This window comes from Phascolarctos cinereus, unplaced genomic scaffold (genome assembly GCF_003287225.1).
Source record: "Phascolarctos cinereus isolate Bilbo 61053 unplaced genomic scaffold, phaCin_HiC Scaffold_9;HRSCAF=440, whole genome shotgun sequence".
NCBI lineage: Eukaryota > Metazoa > Chordata > Mammalia > Diprotodontia > Phascolarctidae > Phascolarctos > Phascolarctos cinereus.
This window is the reverse complement of record NW_027556402.1, coordinates 144,952,433-144,975,649: the sequence shown is the minus strand read 5'-3', so window position 1 is coordinate 144,975,649 and position 23,217 is coordinate 144,952,433. Positions and strand designations below refer to the sequence as shown.

Genomic DNA, 23,217 nt, shown 5'->3' with positions numbered 1-23,217 from the left:
AGGAAATAATTGACAGATGGAAGGCACTCTTAAGAGGGGTTGGAAAAGGTTTCCAGTAAAAAGAAGGAATTTTAGTTGGGACTTATAGGAAGCTAGGGAGGGCAGTATGTAGAGTGGAAGAGAGAGACAGTGTTCCAGGCATGGGGGATAGTCAGAGAAAATGTCTGGAGCCTAGAAATGGAGTATCTTGTTTATGGAACAGCCAAGAGGCCACTGTCGCATGATCAAAGAGGACATGATGGGGCACAAGGTATGAGAAAACTGAAGATGTAGGAGGGCGCTAAGTTATGAAGGATTTTGAATGCCAAACAGAACATTTTGTATTTGATCCTGGAGGCAATAGTAGGTAACCACTGTAGTTTACTAAGTATGAGGGTAATATGGTTGGACTTGTGCTTTAGGAAAATCACTTCAGTGCTTGGAGGATGGATTGGAGTAAAGAGAGACTTGAGGCAGGTGGCCCCACCAGCTAGCTTTTACAATAGTCCAGATGTGAGGTGATCAGGCCTACACTAGAGTATCGGAGAAGAGAAGGGGGTCTACTGAGAGATGTTGCAAAGGTGAAATCAGTAGGCCATATTAAGTCATTTAATCTATTTGCCTCAGTTTCCTGAGGATAATAACATGTAAAATGAGGATAATAACAGCACCTACCTCAAAGGGTTGGTGTAAGGATCAAATGACTTAATATTTGTAAAGCACTGAACACAGTTTCTGGCACATAGTAGGTGCTATGTAAATGCATATTCCCTTCCTTCTCAATATGCACATTAACAAACTTTGTTCATTGCACATTATGCACATTAACAAACTTTGCACAAAGTGTTGGTTTATTGATAAGATCAGAAATCATTTTGGTATATGATTCCATATTAAAAACTGGTTGGTAAAGGTAGATGAAGGGAGTAGCAAACCTTAAAGCAAAGTACTTGTGGTAACTAGCCTAAAAATGTTCAAGTCTGCATCTTATATTCATGACTCAGAGTTTTCCCCAAACTTGACTTCCTCCTAATGAAAGTCAAAACTTTATCTGAAATTGAAAAAAAAATGCAACAACTGGAGACTGTGAAGCTGCTGCCTTTGCCACATGGCAAGGCAATATTTTCCTGACTTGACTGTTGAAAGGAGCAATCTTTAATAAAAGATCATTATTCATGACAATTCATGATAATTCAGATTCAGATTGACTAGGCTCTGCCTTCTTCCACTCCCACATTCCCTGTTAGAATCTGTTTTTTCTAATCACATGGCTTCTTGTATTTTAGTCCAAATCAGAACCTGCTATCTCACCTTGGTTCAGACTATAGAGAATGCCATTGTTTCTATGCACTAAGGAAAATGCTCATGATTCTAGTCTGGACCCAGGACCCTAGTCTGGCTTATAGCAGAAATCTCTTCCATAGTCCTTCCTCTGTGATCTACAAAGTCAGACAAGTAGCAGAAATGAGAAAGGAGCAATAGGTAGAAGGAAAGAGATGGATGCTAGCTATTTCATTTTTCTCCATAACCTTAAAGCAATCTTAGACTTTTAAAATAGCTGCATTAGCTTAGTATTATAATCTTCCCACTTCACATTGGACTCTGACACCTCACAAAGACTTGGAATTAGATTAGCACCTCTTTTGCATATAATCATAGAATTATCCTGAGCCATCACCAGTCATCTTGACCTTTGTCTTGCTACTGGACTTTGATGATTCTGGAGGAGAGAGCAAGGCTGATGACGTTGGGAAGCTCTGCCTCACTCCAGTCCAACTCACTCACAAGTCAAGACATCATGCTTGTGAAGTCATTGGTCCTCTTTGAGAACAAAGGATGAACAACAACAATGACAGAGTGAAAGGATTGTCTAATTCAACCCTGTGCCTAACACAACCCTGTGTGTAAAATGCCTTTTACAACATCCAGGACAAGTGATTGTCTAAACTGGGCTTGAACACCTCTGGTGATGGGGCTCTGAGACTGTTTCATGAGATGACCAATTCCATTTTCAGACAGCTCTCAGTGTTAGGAAGTTTTTTGGTAGGTGGAGCTGCAATCTTTCCTTACAGTTTTACTCATCAATCCTGGTCCTTCCTCAGGAGTCAAGCAGAATAATCTCACCCATTCATACCAATCCTTAATATATTTGGAGTCAGCAGTCATATCCCTCTAAATCTCTTCTCAAAATATTTCTCAACCATTCCCCATATAACATGATTTCACATCTCCTATTTATCCCAGGAAGTCACTCTGGATATGCTCTAGTTTGTCACTATCTCTCTTAAAATGTCTCTCACTTAGAACTGAGCACAACTCCAGATATGGTCTGAATGGCACAGAGTACAATGAGGTTACCATCTTCCTTGTTCTAGACATCATATTTCTAGTAATTCAAATATTCAAAATTTGCACGAAAGTCAGCTGTCCCATCTAATATGAGAAGCAGCATCAGTATTATTCTATACACCAAACTTTCAAGAGGCAAGTAAGGTTCTGTATTTCTGTTTCAACCTGATGGCTCAGCTGGATACTAAATAATTCCCAGTGTATTTTTTGGTCTTTCAAGAAGACATCCTCAAAGTATAATGGGTAATATAGAATAATGTTTTTAGCACCAAAATGCTAAATAATATTCACTGGATTCTTCTCAATGTATTAGGCTTATGGCACAATAGTGCAGAGATTTGTTTCTTCCCCTCAGAGAAGATGTAGGCTCAGTCATAGCAGGGACCCTCTTAGATGTTCTCTATGATGCCTAGCTTGCCAAAGTTATTTAATCAATGTTAATAACAATGAATTGGAACTTTAATATAATGCAGGGAACTTGAATTGGTCTATAGACTCCCCTGGGAGCCTCCAAGGATATGATTGCCTGGGCCTTTGGGAGAACACAAGCTTCTTTTAGAAAATAAATACTTATTTAATATTTTGTTTTTCCCAATTACATGTAAAAACAATTTTTAACATTTTTTTAAAAGTTTGAATTCAAAATTCTTTTCCTCTTTCCCCCTCCATTGAGAAGGCAAGCAATTTGATATAGGTTATACATGTGTAGTCAAAACATATTGATGTAAAATATATTTCCATATTAGTCCATATTAGAAGGAAAATACAGACCAAAAAAAAAACCCTGAAAAAAAATGAAAGTAAAAAAAGTATGCTTGGATCCACATTCAGATTCCATCAGTTCTTTCTTTGCAGATGGATTGCATTTTTCATAATGAGTCTTTTGGAATTGTTTTGGATAGTTGTATCACGGAGAATAGCTAAATCATTCACAGTTGATCATACTCCAATATCGTTACTACTGTGTACAGTGTTCTCCTGGTTCCGCTAATTTCACTTTGCATCAGTTCATATAAGGATGACAAACTTCTTTCGCCGCTTTTGGCTACAGGAGGCCCAGCACTGAAAGGACTTTGCCTTTTAATGTCATGGTAAATCCTGAGTGGGCCTTTGGTTATTCCCCTGCCTTTGATAGAGGCAAAAGGTTTGGGTGCTGCATCTGTTTAAAAAAAAAAAACCCAACCTTCTAACATGGCTTTGTTGGCTGTGACTTTCTGGAAAGGAAAGGAGTTCTTGTCTTTGACTCAGCCAAGCAAGGGGGTTGGGGGATGAGCAACACTCTTTGTCTCCTCACTCCTCCATATGGATTCCACTGGGTGAGCTTGTGCTTCTGCCTCTGTTTGTCTTTTCTGTCTTGGGTTTCCTTTCCTGAGTAGGTGAACAACCAGTGATCTTAAGGCAGATATAGCCAGGATTGCAGGCAACCTGGTGAGTTTGACAGGTCCAGGGTCCAATAAGATGAGCCATAGTTAGCATCAGATTGCTGAGTATGCATGAACAATCAGTAGCTGCAAATGAAGCAGCTAGTTCAGAAGAGGTCAGGATTCAGAGAGGAGTAATGGGGTAGAGCCAAGCTCTGCATATGCGAAATGCCTTATCAGAAATCCCAGAAACTGCTTTATATTCACTCTGAAGCTTGGGCAACATCCTCCACACAAATTGTGCCAGTAGTTAAAAGTTTGTGAATCATATTGTGTTAATATGTACTTATGAATTGGGTATATTGTTTTTTTTTAACTTTTAGCCTTTCGTGTGTGTGTGTGTGTGTGTGTGTGTGTGTGTGTGTGTGTGTAAGAATAAATGACCTGTCCCCTAATCCCCCCTACCCAATTCATTTCCCCAGAATACCAGGAATGAGCCAATTGCAATGAGCCAATGAACAGAAGAAAAGGGAACTTGCTCTCACCAGAGGCCAGCTGCATACCTGGGTACCGAATAGGGAGTATTATATACTCCAGCCCCTATGGGTAATGCTAGATTAACACCTGAAACAAGGACTAGTTTTCTCTAAAAGGCAAGAAAACTGTCTCTAGGATCTGATTGGCCCCTGCCTCCATGTTGGGCTTCCTGATCTCCTAAGGAATTTAAAGTCCCACCTAGATGTAGTTAAGGCCACTCTAGATATCTGAAGACCACAGGAGTTATCCTGCAGATCAAATGTATTTCCATATGGAAAGGTCTATGGGAGAGAAATGCCATGGTATCCTTGTGGCATTGTTTTTGGGCAAATAAGCCTTCTATTGTTAACTGTTCCATGACTTACAAGTACCTTAAGTGAAACTGAACTAAGAAGGTGCTAGCATTAGGGTGTCACCAGTAGCTGAGATGAGATGGCTTTGTGGCTCATGTCCTGTTTGAGTTGGGGGCAGGCACAAGGGCTAGATAATCAGGTGACCAGACACTGCATGGAACCAGTCACAAGAGCCCTTCTGATCACCTATGGAGAGTCCTCTCAATGGGACAGGGAGCAGTCTCTGGGTCATACTGAGCAATTAGCTCTGTGAGTGCTGGATGCTGTGGTGAAGGACAGTAAAGGAAGCTCCAATTCTAGCATTCTGTAGTTGTTGCTGACGTCTTACAGAAGGTGGGCTGACAGAATAAGAAGACTGAATTTCCTAAAGTACAAGTCGGTGTCATTCCCCTCTTTAATAAGCTGTAGTGGCTCCCTGTCACCTCTAGGATCAAATATAAAATCTTCTGTTTGGCCTTCAAAGCCCTTCAGAACCTGGCCCTCTCCTACTTTTCTAGGCTTCTTATACCTTATCACCTTCACATACTCTGCAATCTGATAACACTGGCCTCTTTGCTGTTCTTCACACAAGTCAATTACTCTTCTGACCTGGGCATTTTCACCAGCTGTCCCCCATACCTGGAATTCTTTCCCTCTTCATCTTCATTTCCCAAATTCCCAAATTTCTTCCAATCCCAGATAAAATTCCACCTTCTACAAGAACCCTTTCTCAACCCTACCTTCCTTCAGTTAATTACAGCCAGTCAGTCTGCTATAGATATATATCTGTTGTAGATAGCTGTTTATATGTTGTCTTCCCTATTAGATTGAGAGCTCCTTGAGAGTAAGGGCTGTCAGGGCAGCTGGATGGCATAATGGATAAAGCACCAGCCCTGGCATCAGGAGGACCTGAGTTCAAATCTAGCCTCAGACACATGATACTTATTAGCTGTGTGACCCTGGGCAAGTCACTTAACCCCAATTGCCTCACCAAAAAGAAAAAAAAAGAGAGAGTAAGGGCTGTCTTTGGCCTTTCTTTGTGTCCCCTGTGTCTAGCACACTGTAGATATTTAATAAATGCTTGTTCACTGACTGAATGAAAGTGAACTGGCTCCATGCATTCAGCAACTTGAGACGGTTTTCAGTTTTTAGGGACCATGCAATGAAAGCTAAGAGGGAGGAAAATGGAGCTTGTGTCCATGCAAGTGAAGGATGCTTTCCTAATGGGACTGGGAACCCACCATATAATCTTTGACCCAGAGGTTCTGTTTCCAGAGATTCGAATTCCACTGAGATTAGAGCCATGAGAAAGGAGGAGTAACGAATATGAGGAAGAGATTTAGCAATTTCCACTAGTGGCAAAAAGTCCCCAGAATTTTCTTATGACTGCTTCCAGTAGGCAGGTGTTTCCCCTCCCTCAAGGGAGCAGGGCCTGGGCAGGCTTTCTCCACCAAAGAACTGGAGGGGTTTCAGAAATTCAAACAGATATCTCATGAGTCACCAGAACAATGGCTCCTGAGGGTTTGGTCTAACAGAAACAAAGCTGAGATGCTTTCCACAGCTGAGTGCCATAGGTTGGGAAAGCCCTCTGAGGATTTTCATTTATATTCAGGTAAATTCATTAGAGCCTCTGGCTGGGGACTGTCCTCTGTCCCTTTTTAGGTGGCTGAGATAGGGAGTTATTCATACATGGACCAATACAAATAAATTCACATCATAGCCAGCTCCCTATTGGAATCTGCATGAAATGGGGTGAAGTTCTTAAAGGAAATAGGTTTCAGTGATTGGATTTATGCCCTCCCAAACACCCACAGCCTGTCACACCCTATGATTAGCCTGTTTTCTGGGTACAGCCCCACCAGAATAGCTATGGATCTTCCTGCCACACAGCTATACAAGTATGGGCTGATCAGTTGATGAAATTTAAGGTCAGGACAGGTGGTCAGGGAAGTTGTGGCTTTGGCAAATTCTGCTGTCAGTGTGAGTAGGACAGTGCTATCCTGTTAGGTGGGCTGAGGGCAATGACACCCTTCTTCAATATGATATAAATGATGGTACCATGAGTGTTTAATTCATACTAAGTGATAATGGAAAACAAAAAAGCTAAAATGTAACCTGCAATTTATTTCATTAAGTCATGAAATGACATTTATCTATCATTTTATAGTTATAAAATGCTTTCACATCATCCCCTCAAAATCCTTGAGAGTTAGGTAGAACAGATATACCTATTTTACAGATGAGGAAATCGAGGCTCACATAGGTAAAGTGATTTGCTCAAGGTGATACAGCAAGTCTCAAAACCAGAACTCAAATGCCCGTTTTCTGACTCTGAATTCGATGTTATTTCCATTACAACACACAGTGTCTGTGATGATTTGTGTCATAGGGTAGGGAAAGTGAAGATGTAACCAGAATAACATAGTTATTCAAATGGGATTGAAATAAATTATAACATTGTTTTTACATTATTCTTCCAAAAACAATCTCCAACTATCTAGTAGGGGAAATTTTCCCCCAAACATTACGGGCCTAAAGAGCCTGTTAAACGTACACAGACCTTGTTTTTTACCTTCCTCCTCCCTATGCTGGTAGGTACCTAGAAACTGCTGAAGGAGTAGTAAATATTTTGATCCTGTTTAACTTTCCAGCTTCCTTATCTTAGTTCACTTGCCTTTGTTCCCTGTATATGGATTGTCCTCAGCTTTCATCTTTATCAGATGAAACCGGAAGGCAAAAGTTACCATGAGTAATGGTAATAGTGACTTTTACATAGTGCTTTAATGTTTGCAAATGGTTATGTTAATATATTTACATATACATATTTACATATACATACATGTATATGTATATAGATATGCATACAACACATATACATGTGTATCTTTAGACATTATAGATAAATGCACAGTTATACATTATACATATATACATTCTAATACAAACATATACATATATACATTTGTTTGATCTTCAGAGCAGCCTTGTTAGGTTATCTCCATTTTATAAGTGAAGTAATAGAGTCTTAGAGAGGCTGACTTACTCAGAAAGACACCACAAGAAATGTTCAGACTGAGGTCTTTTCACTCTTTAAGCTGTCAGTGATTCTGACTAAAGTAACTAAGTATTGAGTAACTAAAATTCCTTACCCAGACCTCACAAAGCACTTAGGTTGGTGCCTCGGTTACAGGTAATGTCATGTGTCATTTTATTTGTATGTCATGCTCACACATTCCACAACTCAGTCTAAAGTTTCTTCTTTCCTGTTCTAGGTGCTATGCATGTAAGTAGTACTTTAATAATACACTATGAATTCACTAATCAACAAATGAATCAGTGCTGGGGAAGGGAGGGAGGGCAAGTCGTGAAAATTAGTGCTACTACCACCTCACCAGGGTCCTTACTAATACAATTACGGATTAGGTAATTAGGTGATGAGAGAATGGAGACTGGCCAGCTTCATAAAAATGCAGAAGAATGGAGCGGAGGCGACGAGCGCCTTAGAGAGGAAGAGTTTCAGGAGGATTCTACGGAAAGGGGATGGGGGCGGGGGACAAGAAGGAGGGATGGGCAAAGGGAGCCATCCAAGCCACCTGCCCCGTGACAAAGTTGGGCGTTCGGGTGCGAGGCCAATCGGAGGAAGGCTCGGGACGCACCTGAACCTGGCTGCGCCGACGTCATGACGCCGGGGCTCTGCCCCGGCCAATGGGCGGCCGGCCCCGGGACTGGGGCCGCGTGCGTTGCAGCGGGCGGAGTCGGCGCTCGAGTTCTGACTCTAGACTGTTAGGCACGCTTGGCCTCGCGAGTCGCCTTCTGCTCCTCCGACTCTCCCAAGTCGGTTTCGCTCCCTCTCCCCTCCCCCGCGCTCCTCCTCCCAGCTTCCTTCCTCCTCTTCCCGGCTCCTCACCCGGATGGGGCCGGCCTCGCTCTAGCCGGGCGCGCCTGCGCAGTCTCGCAGCTGCCCGAGCCGCAGCTTTCCTGCCCCGCTTCCTTCTCCTCGCCCTCCTGGTGCGTCGGCTCTCTGGGCCGGCGGGATGGCGGCGCTGGGGGGCCGTCGGGGGTCTCCTCAGTCGCTGCTCCTGCCGCCGCCGCCGCCGCCGCTGCTGTTGCTGTTGCTACTGCTGACCCCGCTCGGGGTCCGAGCCGTGCCCGAGGAAGACGCCGGCAGCCGGAACAAGGAGCCCCCGGCACCTCCTCAACAGCTGCAGCCGCAGCCGGCAGAGGCTCAGGGGCCCGAGGCGGCCCGCGCCGAGGTGAGGCTGGACCTGCCCGGGTCCTGCCGGCGGGTGGGTGCTCAGAGCACCCCGGGAGAGGGGAGGCGGGCGGGGCGCCCCTGCGGCCTAGGAGTAGGGGCAGTCGGTCCTCCCCCTCCCCCGTGCCCTTCCCTTCGGAGCAGACGGCACTTCATTCTTGGGGATCGGTGTGTGCCCCCGCCCCTCGGCACTCACCTGGGGACATCTCGATGGGGGGGGCTGCCCAGGTGAAGCAAAGGAAAAAGAACCAACCTCAAGGGGGAGGCTCCTGCGATGCTGCCGGGGGAGAAGCAGCAAGCAGGAAGGGGTAGCATTGAGGGGGTGGGGAAATGGCAGGGAAGGGGGGTGAGGGCGACGTTTTCGGGGTCCGAAGAGCATCTCAGCCCACCTAATGAAAGAGCAGACCTTTAGTTCTCTTTGGCTTCTGGACTGTGCTCATTGTCCGAGCCGTCTGAAGTTTGGGTATGTTTCTTCCTGCCAGCATCCCCGGGGTGCATGTGCGCTTAACGTGTACGTGTGCATAGCAGTTGTAGATTGTGAGCAATAACTCTTTAATATCCTTTGATCATAGTAAGTATTTCTTTAGGAACTCGAGAAGAACTAGTTTAACTTAAACGTGCAGCGATGTTAGGCTATAGAAACTAATCGTTTACACAAATTCATGTGCTTTTGATCTTGACGGTTTAAACTAAAAAGGTATAACCTAATTAAATTGAAGATTTATTTCCCTACTTATGTTAATGGCACTATCACTTATTATCCATGTTTGAAAAGTTGTCAGCAGTCTTAGTCCTTCTCTGAACATCTGTTGTAAGTCTTGTTCCTTGACGTCTCCGAGATCTTTCCTTGCCGGCTCCCTCCTCTCCAACCTTCCATTCCCTATTTCAGGTGTATACCCCCTCTCTAGTACCATTGAAGTAGTGTCCTAACAGGTTAAGCAGTCTGTGCACCCGCCCTTCAGTCCATCCATTGCCAGATTCCTACAGCTCAACACTGGATTGGATCGGTCTTCCACTCACTTCCACTTCACTGGTTCCTTGATTAAATAAAGTTCAGGTTCTTCACTGGCATTCAAGGCCGTCTGCTGCGTGCTTCCAGTGTATTTTTCCAGACTTTATCTCAACACTGCCCATTTGTACACTGTGCATTGTATCTTGAGCTTTCAGATTTCTGCTTTTGTTCACCTAGAATACACTTCTCCGATTTCCATAACACCTCTTTCCCCAAATCTTATTAAAAACCTACCTATTTTTCATTAGATTGCGAGCTTTTTGACATTTTTGTATTTCTGGTGCTTAGCATAGTGCCTTGGTGTATAGTGGGGGCTTAATAAATGTGTACCAGCTTTCTTGGGCCTACTCAATTGCCATCTCTTCCATGAAGCCTTTCCTAAAATTCATAAAGGCAGCACATTTTTACCCTATCTAAACTCAGAAGACTGCTAAAGCTTCCCATACCTGCTGCTGCCCCTCCGCCTCCCCCACAAAAAGAAAAAGAAAATTGAGATCCTGCTAAATCACTTAGACACTCATTTAGTTAGTGGCACTGGAACAAGAACCCAGGTCTTTTTCTCAGTTCCTTGTTCTTTACTCCTTCAACTCAGCTCTTCCATACCTAAGAAATTTTGTCTATTATCTCAATCTCATACTTTCCTATCTTAGAAGAGCTAGCTGCTCTTTCTACCTCCCTTCAGTCTTACCACAAGTCTCTATGAATCCTTCCCCAGTTTCTCTTTTTCTTCTATCTACAGACATGCTCCAGTCTCTCCTATCTTGAAAAACTCCTTCAATCTTTCAACCAGTTAAATATGCCATCCCTTCACTCTCCTTCATTCAGACCCAAACTTTGGTGTCATCTATGTTGGCTGCTTCCACTTCATTAATACCTGTTCACTCTTCAGCTCTTTCTAATCTGACTTCTCCCTTCACTGCTTGACTGAAAATGACCATTTGAAAGTTGCTAGTAACCTAATTACCCAAACCAGTCCTTTTTTCTACCTATTTGTTGCATTTGATTCTTGACTGCTTTTTCCTTTTCTATCTTCTTCTTCTGCAAAATTAATTGTAAGTAATCTCTTGGGGGAAGGGGGGAGGCTAGACACCTTTCTTACTTTTCCTGTAGCATACCATTCCATTGCCTGCCTCTGGGCCTTTGTCCAGGCTGCGCCCACCCTCACCTTTCTTTGGAATGCCCTGCCTCCTTAACATCTGCCCCTTAAAATTCCTGATTCCATTTAAGGCTTAGCTCAAATACTTCCTACAGAAGAATTTTTATAGCCCACTCCCCCAATTTATTAATGTACTTTGTATATATTTTGTATTATGTATATATGCTCCCTCCCTAGTAAAATATGAATTCCTAGAGGATAAAGACTCTTATCATATCACAGTACATGGTACGTAGTAGCCATCTCATAAATATTCATTGAATTAAGTTTAAAAAATGAAGGACTAGAGAGATAATTTAATTCATCCCTAGATCCTTCAGCTAATTAATAGAAAACTGGGACTAGAATCTTGTTCCTTTTTCAGGGCTCTTTCTACAGTACTGTACTATTTTATAGTAGGCACTCAATAAATAGCTGTTGAATGGATGAAATAGTTTCTGCTCTAGTTTTGAATCATTATCCATTTGGAGAAGCTAAACATAAATGTAACCTTATCTGGAAGAGTCAGTTTTTGTTGTAGTACTTCGCTGCTATTAAGTGATACAGTAGTTCAAACCCAGGAAAATCAAACTGTTATAAAGACCAATTGCTGCTGAACATTGTAAACAAAACAAAAATTTTAACCAGCACATTGAATCAACAAGAGGAAAATTTAGTATCCTTTGATTTATATATTTGTTAATAATGGTACTATGATGGGTTCTCAAAAAACTTGAGGTGATTTGCTTGCAAAATAAAGTTCCTGCACGTCCAAGAAATACCAGAATATTTTCTTATTAAAAATAGCTAAAGCAAACATAATTTGGAAAGAATGGTTCTAGTCCACTGACAAATTAACCTAGCCCTTAGCACGTTTCTGTCTTCCATCTCTGGCCTTCCACTTTCTGAGGACTAGGAACTGTTGCAGTTATATCCTTTTTTTAAAAATACTTGTAGTTTTCATTAGATTGAAACTAAAGTGTTAATATGATTAAATATCTTCATTGCCTATTATATATATTGTGAAATGTGACAAAGTTATTTCATCTTGGTAATTTGCTTACAAACAGTATACAGTATGTCCTTTTAAATAGTAGGATATTAAAACTGAACTTGTCTTACCAAAGTTGAGTATGGGTTTCTGTGCTTAAAACCATCGGTAGTTATCTTTACATCTGTTCAGTGTTTTTCTAAAGATACTTGTGCTTCAAGGATCAAGTAATTTTTTCTGTTGAGAGTACTGATGAAAATTACAACCTGTCTCCAACTTAATAGATGATCCTTAAGGGTTGTCACCTTGCCTAGGGGCAAGCCTATCTGAACTAGGCTGTGCCTCTGGGAAGCAGTCACATAGCTCTGGTACTGGGAGTCCTTTGATTTTGTTTATAGCATTATACCCTGCTGGCATTGCCTTCAAAAAACTTGGGTGAGTTCTGTCTTAGATTCAGGCATTGGAGAAGGATTTAAGTGGTTTCTAACTTGTATGATAGGACAATCAAGGTTTAGTGTAAAACAATTTGTAACCAGGAATTGGGTAAGTCTGTTGCTTTGTAATTTATGTAGAATTCTGTTTCCTTTCCCCATGTTTTCCCAGTGAATGCCTCTGAATGTTTAGCTGGGTTAATGAAAGTGGAGATTTACTCCTACTTGGGCTGGGATGGAGAAGAGTCTTCTGACTCATTGAGGAGGGGCGGGGGAGGAGGGAGCAAGGAGAAGAGGCAGTCTTAGCTCCGATGCTTTTTATCTGTGTGATATTGGGCAAGTTATTTCACTTCTCTAGTCTGATTTTCTCATCTTCAAAATGAATTGAATGAGCTAGATGGTTTTAAAGATCCCTTTTCTATTTAAAGCCAGGGGGCCTATGAATCCTCTAAACTGTGGCTCTGAGCAAGAATAGAGAACAAGGGTATGAGATAGAAGCCTAGGGGCCAGCTCAGCCTTCCCTGCCCAGCATGTCACTATGACTTCTCCCATGCTTTATTGTTTTAGTATAAAAAGTCAGACTTCTGCTAGACACATGTAAAGATTCTTCTTTAAAATCTTGACAGAGCTTGAGTTAGTTATGAAGGCAACTTCTTTGGAGTTAATTTAAGGAAATGTCTTCCTATTTCTGTCAAAGGTGCCACCCTAGGCACCTAAGTTAGTCCTGGACTTTTATTTCCCATATTCCTCATGTTCCCCATACCTACTGAGATTTAGAGTTGGAGGAGAACTTAATATTTCATCTTCTCCAGGCCTCATAATTCTTTTACAGAGGAGAAGCCCAGGAGGATCAGTGACTTGTGAACAGTCATGGTAAGTATCAGGGAGTATCTGAACCCAGGTCTTTTGGCTCCAGTGGGGCAGCTAGGTGATGTCATGGATAGAGCACCAGGCCTAGAGTCAGGAAGAAGAATTCAGTTTGGCCTCCTACACTTGCTCAAAGTGTGACCCTGGGCAAGTCACTTAACCCTGTTAGCCTCAGTTTCTTCATCTCTAAAATAAGCAGAAAGAAGTGGTAAACCGCTCCAGTATCTTTGCTGAGAAAAACCCGAATAGGGTCACACACAGAGTTGGATGTGACAGAATAACAGCAGCTTTTGGCTCCAGAGCAAATTCTCTCCTCTCTCTTTTTTTTTTAACCACAAAGTTCACCAATTCTTTTTCCTTTGTCTTCTGTACCAAATCACTGCCCTATTTTAGGCCTGTTAACCTTGACTTCCTAATTGAGCTCCCTGCTGTCATTCTCTCTCCTCTTCATTTTCATGTAGCTGCCAAAATAATTTTTTTTCAGGTATAGATCATACTGTTATACTTGGAAATTTTCAGTGGCTCCTTGTTCCTTTAAGTATATGATACACATTCAAAGCCTTGCAATTGAGGTCCACTATATTATGGTCCAACTTGCTTATCTCACACATTATCACCTGTCATGTACTCTGTATTCCAGCTAAACTGGACTGTGAGGTGTGCCCTGAATCTGACTTGTCATCGCTTGACTCGGTGTGTTTACATATGCTGTCCCCGTCCCTTCCCCCCCCATGCGCTCTTGTGCGCTCTCTCTCTCTCTCCCTCTCTAGTCTGTTTAAATTGTTACCTTCTTCAAGGTCCAGCTCAGGTGTTACTCCTGATGTAAAGCTTTCCCTTATTGTCCCAGTTGTTAATTTCCTCTCCTTTTTCTCATTTCCTAAAAAGCGAATACTCCAAAGGATTGCTGGCCTGGGAATCCGGAGCACTTAAATCCCGCCCTGATATTTACTAGTTGTGTGACCAGTGTCCAGTAATCGAACCTGTCTGAGTCTGTTTCCTTATATGTAAAACAGGGATAATAATCAACCTTGCCTCATGAGGATTGTCCTGGGATCTAATAAGATACCATATATAAAGTGTTTTGCAAACCTTAAAGTGCTATGCAAATATGAGCCCTTATTATTATCTTCTATCATTTAACTCTTGAGACTGATCCTGATGTCATGGACTTGGACTCTGGAAAATCTAGCTGTCAAGCCTGCCATGCCCATCCCCCATTAGTTTTGTGACCATAGGCAAGTCACTTAACTTCTAAGCTTATCTCCTGGAGAGTAAAACAGGGGTAGCAGTACTTGTAGCACCTACCTCACAGTGTTGTGACCATCACATGAGATCATTTATGTGAAATGCTTTGCAAGTTTTAGAGTGTTATATAAATTTCACCTTGTTATAGTTGTTAAGAATAACATCTCCTTAGAAGATGTTAAGGGCGGGGACCCATGGATCTGTACTTGGCCCTGTGCTTTTTTAACATTTCTTATCAGTGATTTTGATATCAGAGATAGTAAGCTTATTAGGTTTCAGATGAAACAAGGCTATAGGAGATAACTAATACTGGACAGTGGAATCATGATTGAAAATTATTTTGATGAAGTAAGAGCATTGGCCTGAATCTAATGAGGGGCAATTCAGTAGGTCTAAATGTAAAGTCTTATTCCCAGATACAAAAAAATCAGCTTCACAAAGACCAGATGGAGACATGGTTAAACAGTAGTTCTGTAAAAGACCTAGAGGTTTAGTTGACTACAGACTCAGTGTGAGTCAGCACTGTGATGTAGCAGCCAAAAAAGCTTATTCGATTTTGGATTGAATTGAGAGGGATAGAAAGGTATTAGTACCACGGTTCTTGGCCCTCCTCAGACCTCATCTGGAGGGCCTTGAGTTTATATCATGAATCAGTTGAAGAACTTGGCCATGTTTTTCTTTGAGACAAGACAACTTTGGCTTTCCTTAGACTTCTGAAAAAGGTGTTTTTTTTCCCTAAGAGTTTTGACCCCTTCCTTCTACCTTTTTAGACTTCTTCTACTTTACTCTTCTCTCCATACTCTTCCATCTGATGACACTGGCCTCCTTGCTGTTCCTCAAACATGTCATTCCCAGCTCCAGGCATTTTCACTAACTATCCCCTGTGCGTGGAATTATTTTCCTTTTCAGCTCTGTATTTTGGCTCCTCTGGCTTCCTTCAGGCCTCAACTAAACTCTCACCTTGTGGAAGAAGCTGTCCTTTGACCTCTTTAATCTTACTGCCTTCCCTCTGAGATTATCTCCAATTTATCCTTTACTTTGAGGGCAGGAACTGTTTTTTGCCTCTTTTGGGGTGAGGGGGTATCCTTGTCACCTTTGCATGGTACCTGGCACATAATAGGTGCTTAATACTTATTAACTGACTTGTGGTTCTTGGGGGCAGAGGGGGACGTAGGAGATATGAGAAGACATAATAACTGAATGTTTGAAGGACTGTATGTGGAAGAAGGATTAGACTTTCCTCAGAGGGGAGAACCAGGCTCATTGGGTTGAAACTGCAGAGGCAAATCTAGGCTTGATATCAGGAAAAACTTTTTAACAATTAAAATGGAATGGGCTGCCTTAAAAAGTTAGTGTGTTCCCCCACCTTGGAAGACTCCAGGCAAAGGTTAGATGACCACCGGTCAAGTATGTTATATAGTGGATATTCCTTTCAGGTCTGGGATGGACTGGATGGCTATTAAGGTCCCTTTCAACTCTGAAGTCTATCATTTCATTTTTGGGGGTTTTTTGTTTGTTTGTTTTTGGTTTGTTGCCCATTTCTGCAGCACCCCACAGAGTGCTATGCACATAGTACGTTCTTAATAAATGTTTACCGAGTTGAATTATCAGAGAGATTTCTGTGAATGTGGTAAATTTCCACATATAATCATTTAATTCATGCTTAAATTTACTCCCTGTTACCCTGCCTTAAATAGTTCCCACCCAATACATATTTTGAATAGAAAATCAAGAGAAATTGTTTCAGTGCATAATTCCCACTCCCCTCTTCCAAACTCTCTCTTGCTTTGAAATGGCAGCCACTGAAATGAAATACCTGGCTACTTTTCATTGACGAGGGTGGTGTAGGCTAGTCTCCATCCAGCTGCCACTTACTCTCCATCCCCTTCTTTATGTCTCTCACTCTCTCTCCCACCTATCTCTCTTGGTCTAGGGCTGGTGGGGAACTTGCAGCCTGGAGGCCACATGTTTATGGTGTAAGCTTCACTATTCAGATCACTTATCCATTTTGAACTTATTATAATATGTGGTATAAGAAGTTTATCTGAAATAGAGAAATTATTTACCTAATTTCTGCCAAAAAGCATTTATTGTTTTCCCAGCAGTTCTTTTTAAACATGGAGTTCTTCCCTGAGTAATAATAGTCCTCTCTCTCTTCCGTGTCTCAGAGAACCATTTCTGTCTTATCACCAAGAAGGAAAAAAGAGGGTAAAATAGTTTGCAAAAACTAAGTAGCACTAAGTACAACATGTGCACAATTTCCTTGGCTTCCTTCAAGGCTCAGCTCAAATTCTACCTTCTATAGGAGGCCTTTCCCCATCCCCCCAGCTGCTAATGCCTTCTTCTTTCAGATTACTTTCATCTGCTCTGTATGTATGTATGTATGTATGCATGTATGTGTGTGTGTATGTATATATATGATGTATGCACGTACCTAGTTATTTACATGGTATCTCCCTGCTTAGATTGTGTACCCCGTGAGGGGTGGGCCTTTTTTTTTTTTAACCTTTCATAGTGCCTGGCAAATAATTAGCACTTAATACATGTTGACTGATTACTTAAAAGAAATTGTTTATTCTGAGATTTTAGACCTTCTCCTCTTTCAGGTGAATTTTATTTTGTTTAGCTCTTTAAAGAATCCTCTTGGTAATTTGGTTGGTAGAGCAGAATACCTGGAAATCAATTTTGATAGTATTGTCATTTTTGTGGCATTTTATATTGACTCAGCCCAACCATAAAAAATGAATATCACTTCCAGCTATTTAAGTTCTTAACTTCTTTAAAGAGTGTTTTGTAACTGTGTTTATGTAAGTTTTGAGTGTGCCTTGGTAGTTAACTCCAAGATATTTTATGCATTTTGTAGTTATTTTTAATGGGGGCTCTTTACTATTCTTCTCTCTTTGCTTTTATCATTGCTATATAGAATTGCTGTTTTTGTGTATTTTGTATATTTCTACTTTGCTGAAGAAGTTAACTATCTCATTTAGTTTCCTTATTGATTCTCTATGTAAAATATAATAAAAGGAGATAGAGATAATTTTGTCTCCCTTTTGCCTATGTCTATGCCTTAAATTTTTTGCTTTTGTCTTATTGCTTTGGCTAGCTTTTCTAAAATTAAGTCAAACAACAGTGAGAAAAGGGGGTGTCCTTTCTTTACTCCTGTATTTATAAGGAAAATTTCTAATTTCCATTGCAAATAACTCTGGGTCTTTTTGTTTAGATATCAACTTTTTCCTTATGTTAAAAAAAGGTGATTTTTCGTCTTTGTGGGATTTTCAAATCTAAGTGAATGTTGTACTTTGTCAACAGCTTTTTCTGCATCTATTGTTAAAGTCATATTTTTATTTAAAAAAACAACAAATTTTGTTTTTCTGTTACAGAAAGGACCTATACCAGCTTCCCCAATTCATATCAATAATGAGGATCCTGCTGGCCAGACTAATTTGGGATTTATCCATGCATTTGTGGCTGCCATATCAGTTATTATTGTTTCTGAATTAGGGGATAAGACATTCTTTATAGCTGCCATCATGGCAATGCGATATAACCGTTTGACTGTGCTAGCAGGTGCTATGCTGGCCCTGGGCCTAATGACGTGTTTATCTGGTAAGTACGTATTCCTTTGGGGGGGTGGGGGAGGTAGGACAGTGTGCGTGTGTGTTTATTTACTGGACAACCAAAACATTGTTTAAATTGTTTACATTTAAATCTTAAACAGATTGAAGTTGGAGGTTTATAATAGAAATTATACTCAGAAATTTACTGCTAGAATTTATAAATTAGGGAACTTATTCTTTATGCACTACTTGAAAACTAATTTTGCATAATTTCTAGCTTTCCTAATTCAGCCATTTGAGTCACTATCCTGTTAACTTACTGCACTGTTTTTTGCTGTAATCCTGCTTTTCCTTATTTCAATCTGGATAAATCTAATTAAATTTCTAAAATTTTCTAAAGTTTCCACAAAAGAGAATTGCCTATTTCCTGTTGAATGACACTGGGGACAAAATGGATTACTAGCTGAGAAGTTAATGACTTTCAATTCATTGTATTTTGTTAAGCTATTGGGAAAAATTCTTATTTATTTTGCTTAAGAAATAGAGTGTTCTTTTAGCTACATTTTTATATAAAATACATTTTTCTATAAAATAGAACTTTAATCTTTGATTTAAAATGTATTTCAGAATCTTGTGCCTCTCGGTCATCTGTTATTGTACTGGGAAAGTTTTAAATGAAATACCCATCAAATTTCTGGCTAATAATCTCCCTGTTGAACTGGCTTTTTATTCAGCGTTTTTTCCTCTCAAAAAGAGGCAGTGATAGAGGGATAAAAAACTGGTTTCAGAGTTAGGAAGGCCTGGGTTCCAGCTCCACTTCTGACTTGACTTTGTGGCTTTGTGACCCTGGACAGAGTACCTGTCAGTGGTGTAGAAGCAGTGGCCACTAATCCTCACAGAGGATCCCTGTGGGCCACATAGTGACATAGTTATTTAAAAATGTAATATTATCTTTTTTTTAAAAATTATTTAGTTAAATATTTACCAGTTACATTTTAATCTGGCTCCCTTTGCACTCAGGAGCAACCTAGGCCACATATTTGACCCCTCAACTCAGACAGCTCTCTTGAGGCTGCGGCTTACAGAGGAAGTGCTGACTTGCATTTGTTGAAGGAATTTGCTCATCCAGGAGTGCCCTGTACCAGTAAAATCACATATCCATTCCCTGTCATTCAGACGTGTAATTGATTATGCCAGAAATAAAAAGGATCAGCATCTTTCAAAATTGTAACATTTTGAGTCTTGGAATCAGGAAGACTTGTGCTTGAGGTCTGCCTCTGTTCTATGCTTCAGGCAGCTCTCTGAGCTCCTTACAAGCAAGTGTGGGTCTACATTGGTGCAGTCAAATATCCCTACTGAGAATTCACTGCACAGATGAAAAATACAGGCACACATTTTAAAAATATGACAAGAGCTTATTTTGAGTGTTGTTCATAATTTTATAGTTGGTTTTCAAATAAGATAACTTGATTATTTACATAATCGAAAAAGAAATGTAGATAATCCCAACTGGTAAGTAATCCCAAAGCCATTTAGTTGGAAAAAGTTTTTGTACTTACGTTTAAGGAGAATCAGAATTTTAGATGTGCTGGGGGGAGGGGGGGATGAGCTACAAAAGTAAATGTTATCAAGCCCTTTTGTTTTACATGTGGAAGCTGAGGGTCAAAAAGATGAAGCAGATTGACCCAAGTCTTACAGTTAGTGACTCAGCTTGGCCAGAGCCTGCCTCTTACTCGCTGGTCAGTGCCGTGGTCATTCATCCCGTTATGCAGAATGTGGGCCAGTCAGCCTTGAGAACTCACCGGGCCAGGGGAGAAGCACTTAAATAGGATAGCTCTGACTTTGTTGGTTACTTTGCTCTGAACTCCTTTGAATGTAACTGCTGTCTGTCACATTTCTCAGAGTAAGGACAGGAGTTAAATCTGTGGGTTTCTCTTCTGCTGCGTCCCATTAAAACATAACCTGCTGGAGGAAAGGAGCCAGTTTACTTTTTTCTTTTTTCTCCTTAACATCTTACTTAGCACAATGCCTGCCACTGAGACCCTTAATAAATTCTTGTTTGGTTGTTATTGATACGATGTAAGCTGTATATAAAATAAGATTAAGTAAAGCAGAAATAGGGGTAGCTAGGTGGCACAGTGGACAGAGTGCCAGGCCTGAAGTTGGGAAGACTTATCTTCCTGAGTTCAAATCCAGCATCAGACACTTACTAACTGTGTGACCCTGGGCAAGTCACTTAACCTTGTTTGCCTCAGTTTCCTCAAATGTAAAATGAGTCAGAGAAGGAATTGGCAAACCTCTCTAGCATTTTTGCTAGCAACACCCCAAATGGTGTCACCAAGAGCCGGACAAGACTGAAATGACTGGAACAACAAGCAGAAATGGCAACCAAAAGTAACTAAAGAAATAGGTACTAGCTCAAATAGAAAGAACTTCTTTCTGAACAGATAATTGACGAAGAACTGTAGGTACTCTCAATATAGATAAATTTTGCTTCTCATTACCTTTTACAAATGAAAGCTCCTTCTGTGATTTTCAAATTTGTTTCATGTTTGTGTGATTTTTTTTTTATCTTTTAGATTTTATAATGGAAGTCAGTATAAAAAATTATACATACAAGTGTATAAATTTGCTTTTCAGGCAATTTTTGAGAAGTATGTAATCTGCCCTAAAAATGAAGTATAGTTATTACATCCCATGGATTTTGCATATGTTTGCTTTCTGTTAGCAAATTTAAATTACTGTTTGTGTTGCATAATTAAGATGCATCTCTTTGCTGTTTCCTTATATTTCTTTGCATGGAAAACTTTTTGTAGAAGCTAAAACTGTACCCCTGCCCACCTTCTTGCTAAGTTCTTATTTTCATCTTTTACCAGTGACTCAAATTGGTGTTAATAAATTGACTTATCACATGATATGATAACACAAACTATAAGTATCAGTACTTTTGTAAACTATATTTGTGGTCTATAGCCACAAATACTGGTTTGTAATAGAATTTCTGAAATAAACTGGGTTAAAATTTTTTTAAAATACTTTATGGCAAGTAACCAATACTTCAAAGTTTTTAAGATTTAAAACTAAAAATATTAAATGAAGTAAATCTGTTAGGTCAATTGGTAAAAAGTAGATCTAATTTTTATGATGATTTTTTTATAGAAATATTTTATAAGCAGGAAGAGAAGATAGTATTTTTTTCAGTGCTTTAAAGTGCAACACAATTTTATTTTCTTTCAGTTTTGTTTGGCTATGCCACCACGGTTATTCCCAGAGTATACACATATTATGTGTCAACTGCATTATTTGCAATTTTTGGTATCAGAATGCTTAGGGAAGGCTTGAAGATGAGTCCAGATGAGGGTCAGGAGGAATTGGAAGAAGTTCAAGCAGAAATAAAGAAAAAAGATGAAGAAGTAAGTCCCAGTATTTAATATTTTGGTCAGTAAGATGCTGAACTGAGAACACAATACTGAGTCTTAGCTGTGGCTAGGTCAGTGTGTAACAGATGTAAACACTGTGCACGCTTGCGCATACACACAAAAAGCTTTTTTTTTCCTGGTTACTGTTTCAAGGGCTGGTTATAACAAGGGTTCTTGCTGGGTCAGAATTGTTAGAAGAAGAAATGCCATCCTGTGGGTTTCCAGCTCAAAATGTATGTGAGCCCAAAGGATCGTCTGTGTGAGGTGAGAAGCATTTTATTGATATTCAAACAAAATTATGAAGTTAGAAAACCTTAGCCTTCAGGCTTCTAGAAAGGAGGCCATTCTTATCCTTGTTTTTATTGGTAGCACCAAGTACAATGTCTCTCATGTAGTGGGCGCCCAGCAAATTTATAAAAAACAAGGTGATTAGAATTCTAGATATAAACACAGCCCAGATGGGTGACTTCAGCTTATATAACTTAATTCACTTGATCATTTTCCCTAAAATAATGATACTTCTTGCTCTCAATTAAATTTTTAAAAATATTATGTTCATTGTTTTAACTCATTTGGCATTTGTTAAGATGGAACATTATTTTTTGTCTTGTAGAGCACAAATACTCCTTAGCCATGATCAGCTTTGTAAAAAAAAAAACTGCAGGTAGTTGTGAATATTTTAATACTAAAGAAGGATTGTGGAATTTCAGACAGTGAATATAGAAGTATTTCTTTACGTAACTTTTTAAATACTTTGCTTCACTTTGGGAATTTGAGTGCCCCTATATCATGACTTTTTTTTTCTTTTTTAAGCTTCAAAGAACCAAACTCTTAAATGGTCCAGGAGATATTGAGACTGGTACAAGCACAACCATACCTCAGAAAAAGTGGCTGCACTTTATTTCTCCTATTTTTGTTCAAGCTCTTACTTTAACATTCTTAGCAGAATGGGGTGATCGCTCTCAACTAACTACAATTGTTTTGGCAGCAAGAGAGGTGAGTGATATTTGAAGTACCTATTAGGATTGCTTTTGTTTGACATATGTGGGATACCTCATTCTAGTGTAATAATCTACTATACTCCTTAATTCCTACAGCTACATCATTCATTAGGGTATTGTTTGGAATGCCTGGACTTCTGTTGTCTTTACTGATTACATTGCTTCAACTTCCAGTTTTTCTAAAATGTTATTATATTATCTTTTATAGAGAATTCTCTGATTCAATCACTCTTTTTCTCAAAATTATCCTTGGTTTATGTAGCCATTTTCTTTTGTGAAAGAGGAGCCCTTTTAGTTTATCCATTACCCAATTAGGTAATGTATGGAAAGTGCTTCAGAAAAGTAGGCTCACTTTATTTTCCTGGTCATTTCCCTTCGTCTTAGCCATCAAACAGGCTTTCAGATTCATGTTTTATTTCATGTTGTTCTACGTGCGTGGGACCATCTGACCCTTTAAAAATCTTTCTTGCCCTCCCTTCTATAAAAAGTCTTCCTAAATTAAGCCAAAAAAGATGTTTCTACACTTATAAATTTAGGCTTGGTATTTCTCCTTTCCCATGCTTTTTGGTCATGTCTTAATTTATAATAACAAACACAAGAAAATGGTTTAAAATAATAAAGCAAATCAAGATGTTTGTGTAGAAGTTGCTTATTTATAATGTCATTACAATGTATAAGCACTACTGGAGCAGTGGTGTCAAAATCAAATACAAGTGTAGCCACTAAACTGTGCCCTGAGGGCACATATT

At 40.1% G+C, this 23,217-nt stretch overlaps 1 protein-coding gene across 2 annotated transcripts in view; it reads left to right on the top strand.

The window, feature by feature from the left end:
* The first annotated feature begins 8,586 nt into the window (after positions 1-8,586).
* The window catches only part of TMEM165 (transmembrane protein 165), a 27,763-nt gene continuing 13,132 nt past the window's right edge, over positions 8,587-23,217 (top strand). For both annotated transcript variants that reach the window (XM_078148348.1, XM_020975289.2), the window contains exons 1-4: positions 8,587-8,811; positions 17,872-18,097; positions 21,286-21,461; positions 22,281-22,463. In XM_078148348.1, coding sequence (XP_078004474.1) covers positions 8,593-8,811; positions 17,872-18,097; positions 21,286-21,461; positions 22,281-22,463 — 804 coding nt within the window. In that variant the 5' untranslated portion in view covers positions 8,587-8,592. The remainder of the gene's footprint in view (positions 8,812-17,871; positions 18,098-21,285; positions 21,462-22,280; positions 22,464-23,217) is intronic.